Source organism: Simochromis diagramma, unplaced genomic scaffold (genome assembly GCF_900408965.1).
Source record: "Simochromis diagramma unplaced genomic scaffold, fSimDia1.1 OVJJ01000371.1, whole genome shotgun sequence".
Classification (NCBI taxonomy): Eukaryota; Metazoa; Chordata; class Actinopteri; order Cichliformes; family Cichlidae; genus Simochromis; species Simochromis diagramma.
Window position 1 is genome coordinate 5,584,410 of NW_024386920.1, and position 7,248 is coordinate 5,591,657.

The following is a 7,248-nucleotide window of genomic DNA, read 5'->3' on the forward strand; positions in this document are numbered from 1 at the left end:
CCCTCCGGTACACCTGGACAAATCATGTCCAAGGAGAAGGAGGTCTGAGCATCTCTGCAACCCTAACAGACGCACAGCTGGGTCTGGTCTGGAAAACACATGGATCCCATACAACAAAAAACTAAACAAAACACTAAACAAAACACTACAGGATTATAAACAACTAACAACCAATCACAGTTTACCAGCCTGAGAAAATGACTCAACGGCAGAAATAAAGAAAATGGAACAGATGCACAGATAAGCCTGGTGACACACTGTGAGTTTTCAAGCCTCAAACTGATTGTGAAAAAAAAAAATCAACGTGCACGTACATATGTACAAAGTTACCTACCTACACCCCCCACACACATACACACAAACACACACAAAAGCATGTTTGCATACACGCACTGTTAAAAGCGTGGGCTTGCAGTCCACTAATGAAGTTGTCACATAGCAAACAATCATCTTTTGTTCTATTTTTAAGCTGCTATTTATAACAAGAAGAAAAGAAACTTTCAAATCGACATCGTGTATGTTGGCACAGCAAAGCTACACAATCGAGATAAGCAAAGTAGAGCTGCAGACATAAAGAGGAGCTATAGAGAGATCTCAAAGGTTGGAGAGATGAAGGGAGGGTGGATTGTGAAGTCCCAGAAACAGTGTAGAGAACGGTGCCAACCGCAGGGAAGTAGAGCATCAATTAAGGGCAGCGTGCCCTAGATGGGACAGTCAAGTTCCCACAATGCATCACCATCACGGCCACCACTTTACTTTCAGTCTCTGTTTTACACACACACAAAGCACAGCGCTAATGAAAGGTTTGGCATACACTGTACTCAGTGACACTTTTGCAGACCTCAACAAAATGTATTGTTAGACTATCTTCATGTATTTGTTGTTCAACATGTGCAGATATGAACTTTTCTTTTTTAACTGAACACATTACTGAAAAATGCTTATGGATGATGCTGTCACAGTCTCTAAGTCAGAGCAGCTTCACTGTTTGTAGATTGCACTCTGCAGCACATGTAGCAGAGTAGCATCACAGGTAAGCACATGCTGTTGTTGAGGGCAGCAGTATTCAGATTTGACTGCCTTACAAATGCTGGAGGATTGGATGAATATATTGGCTTTTTGGCCAAGTTAATCACTGTTTGTTTTATTGTTTTAGTTTGTGAGTATGCCTAAGGCACAGTGATGTGGTGGTAAGCGCTGTTGACTCACAGCAAGTTTGCACGCAAACACGTCCTGTTCTCTTCAGGTACTCCGGCTTCCTCCCACAGTCCAAAGACATGCAGTTAGTGGAGTTGGGTTAAACAGGGATTCTAAATTGACCTTAGGTGTGAATGTGAGCGTGAATGGTTGTCTGGCTCTCTGCATCGATCTGTCCAGCTGCATCACTGAAAACTCAACTTAGTAAATCATTCTCTTCTAATCTCCTCCATTTATTCATGTACGTCTGGGTTGTGTGGATAGATGTCTAATCAAAGAAGACCTCTCTCTTCCCAGCCATCTCCTTTGCCTCTGGCAGCAGGACACCTAGGTGCTTCCAAGCCAGATGAGAGGTGGAATCTCTAAACATATCCTGGATCTGTCCTAGTCCTCCTTCTGGGAGGACAGAAGGAGGACTAGGACAGACTCCTCCTCCAAGGGAGGAGGGAGCCAGTTGAGGTGCTGGAGAGATCCGGAATTGCATGGTGAGTCTTTTCTGAGGTAAGAGATAAGGTGAGTCCCAGTGACCCCTAAAGGGAGCAAAAGAAGAAGAATGGGGGCCTAATGATGTCTTCCCATAGACTTATATAGAACTAGAGGTACTTTTGAAACCATTGGAGTAGTACCCTGCAAACCATAAAAAAGAAGACTGGTTTAAGGCACTTTAACCTGCATGTAGCCTTACTTTTCAGATCTGGAACCTACAGTTTATGCATATTACCAACCTCAGGTACTTCTGGCTCACAAGCCATCCCTACACTAACATTTATATTAAAGATATCAAAGCACTAGATCGATATAGCAATAAAATCACAGCTAGTTTTCCTGTTTGTTGGTTTGCAAGCCTTAGCGTTTTCTACTCAGTTCGCATTTGTCGCTCTCAATTGTGTCATTATCGCATTTATTTATGAAATGGAAAAACGGTTCAGGGCGCAGGGTGGGGAAGATTATATTTGGAACTCTGGATATGACCACAGACCCCGGATGCTTAAAGTTTGTCCCGTTCGTCTTCATCATCATCCCTCCTGCTGAGAGCTGCAGCCTACCTGAGGCTCTCACACACGTGTACACACAAAGAACACACTGCTGTTAGTGCTGAATTATTGAGCAGAGAGCGACAGGGATGCACAGAGCATGCACACCAGGAGAGGGTAATAAGACACCAAGGAGAGCTTTATGTACATGACTCAAAACACACACATAAACACGAACGCACACACAGCTGCCAGCGTAAGCTAATCCTTCTGAGGTTTATCCAGTGTTAGGGGACACAAATATATGTCACACATTGGTATTAAGACCCAGAACAGAAGAGGTGTTTAAGTGCACACAAACACACTATCCCAAAAAGAATCAAGGATGATCCAGCATGAGGAGACGGTGTCAGGTCTGTGACATCAAATCCTGTCGGTGCAGATGCAGCTCCAAAACGCTGACGCAGAGCACATTCAACACTGCAGCAACAGTCTGACTAGTCCTTTTTCAACTGCCCTCCTCAAAAAATAACTAAATAAATAAACGTGCTGCTACACCCGAACACAGTGCTGGTACCGAAGAAAAAAGTTACCCTGGAAACTCAATGAGCAAACACACTCAGGAATACAGGAATTTTTTTGTGAGCTGTTCCAGTCTGCTGCTTTCTTCCCTGATCTCCCAGCTTCATCACTCAAAACGGATCTGTTTCACATCCAGTCACCTCTCATCTTCCTCTTCTTCTTCCTTCTCTCCTAACAAATTACTCCCTCATCCCACACACACAGACACATTTGTATTCCCCTTTCTGCTGATGCATCAGGTTCAAAGATCCGTCAGCAGCAGCCCTGGTTAATGTGTGGCTGCAACATGGCCGACTCGGATCACTGAATCCTGTACCAGCCTGCATCCTGAGTTTGTGCGTTTCTGTGTGTGTCTGTCTCTGTGTTTAATGTCGGGTCCAAAATTTGTGGCTGTTGTGGCGCAGAAGCAGACCAGACAAGCTAGCGGTCTAGCATCATTACACAATGTGACGGAACTTCCTTCCTATTCAGGGGAAGTTCTTCTAATCTGTCTGCTGTTAATCCCAATCTGTGTCCGCCCTGTTTGTCTCCCTCCAGGCTGCCGTCCAAACAGGCGCAGCTCACTGCTCGCAGCAGGAAACCAGAGAGGGCAGACAGATGCTCGCAGGGACTGGCTGTCAAGAGATTTGGGAGGCGTGGACCTGTGTTTCTGTTGCTGTTTAAATGAGGAGGAGAGGGAGCAAGGAGAGGAAGTGTGAAGGAGTCTAATTTGAAGTAGAAAAAAGCTTGCGAGTGCATTGGTGATACTGCTGTTGCTGCAGCTGCCAGGGGAATGAAATTCCTGCAGTCTGTTAAAGCCTCGCTGTCATCCACAAGAAAATCCCCTTCACGGCTACAGCTTAAGGTCACCTTTAAACAACGCAGCAATCCTAAGTCACTGTAGAAGCCCCTATGTAAACATCCCATACAACAGAAAAGCCACCAGGAAAACAAACAAGAATAGAGAAGGAGACACTAAACGAATGTAAATCCATTCAACAGCAATAACTACTGTACTTACTTTGCAGGGAAATCAGAGACATCTGTATGCACAAAATTCAAGGAAAAACCAACACAAAGTGCCTTAGTAAGGCGAGTAGCCACCACTTACTGCCAAACCAGACGGGCTAGTCTTGAGTATTCCAGAAACTGCTGATTTTCTGGGATTTTCCCACACAACGCACTCTAAGGTTTACAGAGAATGGACTGAAAAAGAGAAAAAAGATGTGGTGAGCGGGCGTTCTCAGGATGGAAATCCCTGGTTGATGCCTGAGGTTAGAGGACAATGTCCAGGCTGCTTTGAGCTGATAGGAAGACAACGGTAACTCAAATAAGTATCTCTCAATGCACAACACAAAGACCCTGCCAAGTACCTGTCCTGACAACTAGGAACGGGAAAGTCAGGCTACAGTTCACACAGGCTCACCAAGACTGGTTGACACGAGTATGGAAAACATGGCCTGCTCTGATGAGTCTATCAACAGTTCAGCCTGCTGGCGGTGGTGTAATGGTGTAGGGGATATTTTCTTGGGAACCTCAGTAGGAAGTGAGCATTGTTTATATGCCACAGCCTGTCCGAGTATTGCCGTTGACCATGTCCACCCCTTTATGATCACGTTAAACCAATCTACTAGTGGGTAATGTGCCATGTCATAAAGCACAAATCCTCTCAAACTGGTTTCTTGAACATGACTCATCAGGTGTATCTGACATCCCCATATTGGTGTTGTTCCTGGATCCTGGATCCTGTTCCTGGATGTTGCTAAAGGTTGTCTACTGTCTGATGCTGTCAAGTCAATATGGACAAAAATCTGTAAGGAATGTTTCCAACACCTTGTTGAATCTCTGCCACTAAGAATTAAGGTAGTTCTGAAGGCGAAGCAGGGGTTCTACCCGTTCATTATTAGAGATGTGTACTTAAGAAAGTGGCTGATGACTGTATAGGTATTTAGCAGATAAATCAACAGACAGGGCCAACATCAGCCAATATTAATAATATTTAAAATGACAAGTGCACCCATGCCATACCAGTAAAAAGCCACCCATAGCATAAAAAACACCCTTTTTACAAATGATTTTGTCAGCTCTAACACAATCCTCAAGTCTCTGCATGTTTTGTTATGGAATAAATGAAATACGTGTACAGTCATTTCCATGGGAATCTGACAATGTGATGCCAAAGATGAGCGCAACAACATTGATTACAGCTACTCAAAAAGCTCTCAAAAGCCCTGCAAGCCTCTTTCAAAACATTACGAAAATACTACACTTGATGTGCTGATAACACAAAGCCCTGATTTAAAACCACTACAATCATTTATGTGTGTAATGTCACTGATTAAAAATATATGTCGACAGGCAGAACTAACGACGAGAGGCCGAAGTGGGTATATAAACGACTGAAAAGATAACATTTGTGAATTGTGAAGCTAGCTAAAAGTTCTCAATATTTGGTGTAAACAGTTATCACGCTAGCTAAAAGTAATCCCCAACAAACTGAAACAGCTGAACATCTTGTGTAAGCGGAATATTCAGCTGCTATAAAGTCATTATTAATAGTACTCGGTGCTTTATTACACAGCGATGCCACAGCACGAAATCCACTGACGTGATTAAAGCCCCCCGCTGAGCAACCACAGAGCTCCGACAAGCATCCGCAAGAATACTACAGTAATAGCAACACAGAAGAAGAATGTAGAAAGCGGTCCAAGAGTCAGCACTCATGCACATTTCAAGTCCATTTGAACGCTGCCCCCGAGCGCAGTAAGGTCACCGTAAACTCTCCCAGCAGCCCCGTTTGTAGACAGACACAAGCCCGAATGGATATTACTGGACTATCACTCAGACCAACGAGGTGAACTCAGACAAAAACCGTGTGTACTCACGTGCCGAGGACTTCTTTAAAATCAAAAATCTTCTTAATGTCGTCGACTTGTTTTTTCCACGTTTCCCCTCTGCCGGTGGTGTCTCCGTTCTCCCGAGCCATGGCGCTGCTTTGCCGGCCCAAGTCCGACCCCAACACTGGGCTGCGGGAGCAAGGATGCGAAAATAAAATAAGACTACAGGAGGAGGGGTGGTGTTGGGGAAGAAGACGTGGGCTAGAGTGTTAGGGGTTTGAGAGTCCTGATGGTCTGGGATCCGCTGCTGCAGGACCATGTGAGTCCTCCTGCAGGTTACCGTGTCCCCGCTTCCTCCTCCTCTTTCTCTCTCTCACTCTCTCTCCCTTTACCCGCTCCCCTCCTGCCTCCTCCTCCCGTCTGGATAGTGGCTGCGTAAACGTAGACGAAAGACAAAAGAGCCTCCGCCACGGTCTTTCAAAATAAGAGCATGTTACTTGACAAGCCAAAATTTAGCTGGAATAATATTATTAATAATATTTTTCCTTGCAACTGCCACAGCTATTATACAGTCTTCAATCAGCCCCAGAATCCCTAGGCTAACAGTAAACTCAAAGCATAGGATCTAAGAACGGGGGAAATCATTTGCTGACGCTATCAGACTTCATTAGCTTATGGTATGTACAAAGAAAAAAAAGGTGAAAAAAAACCCTGTAAAACACAATAAAATAAATCGAGTAGACTAATTTTCTGGACTTTCACCAATGGGGGCGGGAAGTAGTAAATAAATTAATTAGTCTAAAAAAACACTCTTCCAGATTTTTTATTTTCTTATCCAATGACGTTTTGTTTTTGTTTTTTTTTCATTCACTGGATAAGAAATTAACCAATAATTTAAATAACCTATTTTCTGGGTTTAAAGTCAAATAAAATGGAAACTCATACTTCACTTTCACCAAACTGGTTATTCACGTCTCACTCTTGATAGATGTTTTATCAAACAGTTTCACATATATGCTATCTGGAGTGATTTATTTCACGCCACTCAATTTTTTTCCCCCAAAAAAATTGTTTTATTTTGAAGACAGAACCTCACAACTTCCGGCATCGCGTTTGTCAAGCATCTCTAACTTGGCGGCTAATCTGCTTCCACCTGCAATTCGATAAACGTCTTTAATAAACGCCTTTAATTGGTGACACCCCCCCCCCCCCCCCCCCTAATCAAAACATGTCGGGGGACCAGGAGGGGGGTTCCCACTGTTGCACAAAATATCTAGTGTGTTCAAATCCACCTCTTTGCTTCTATGATTGTGATTGTTTATTTAACAACTGCGTCCAAGTCATACTCTGGCAGTGAGTGTTATGACATTAAAGAGAGCCGGTGGAATGCTGCTCCTTGCATCCTGCTACTTCTTTTGAGCAGCAAATTCGCAATGCGCCAGCATTATGACAACAGCTATCATGTATTCATCACCATGTGGGATCCCTAAAGGCGTCCATGTGGCTCAGCGGGGCGCCCAGGGATCAGCGGGGAGCCCAGCTGCAGCAGCGTGCTCACGTAAGTTACAGTGGTCCTCATAACACCTGGATTGCAGACGGAAAGAGCGGTGATCCCCGGGCTCTGACAGCTGCAGGGGCTGAGGTCAGCTCAGGCCGCGTTACTGCCCACAACACACGCG

General features: G+C 44.4%; 1 protein-coding gene across 2 annotated transcripts in view; it reads right to left on the reverse strand.

Moving 5' to 3' along the window:
* The window catches only part of camk1da (calcium/calmodulin-dependent protein kinase 1Da), a 74,140-nt gene extending 68,177 nt beyond the window's left edge, over window positions 1–5,963 (reverse strand). Inside the window, exon 1 of one of the 2 annotated variants that reach the window (XM_040036653.1) lies at window positions 5,618–5,963. In XM_040036653.1, coding sequence (XP_039892587.1) covers window positions 5,618–5,718 — 101 coding nt within the window. In that variant the 5' untranslated portion in view covers window positions 5,719–5,963. Of the gene's footprint in view, window positions 1–3,843 lie in introns of both variants that reach the window. The other variant, XM_040036654.1, reaches the window with a different exon arrangement.
* Window positions 5,964–7,248: the final 1,285 nt, after the last annotated feature.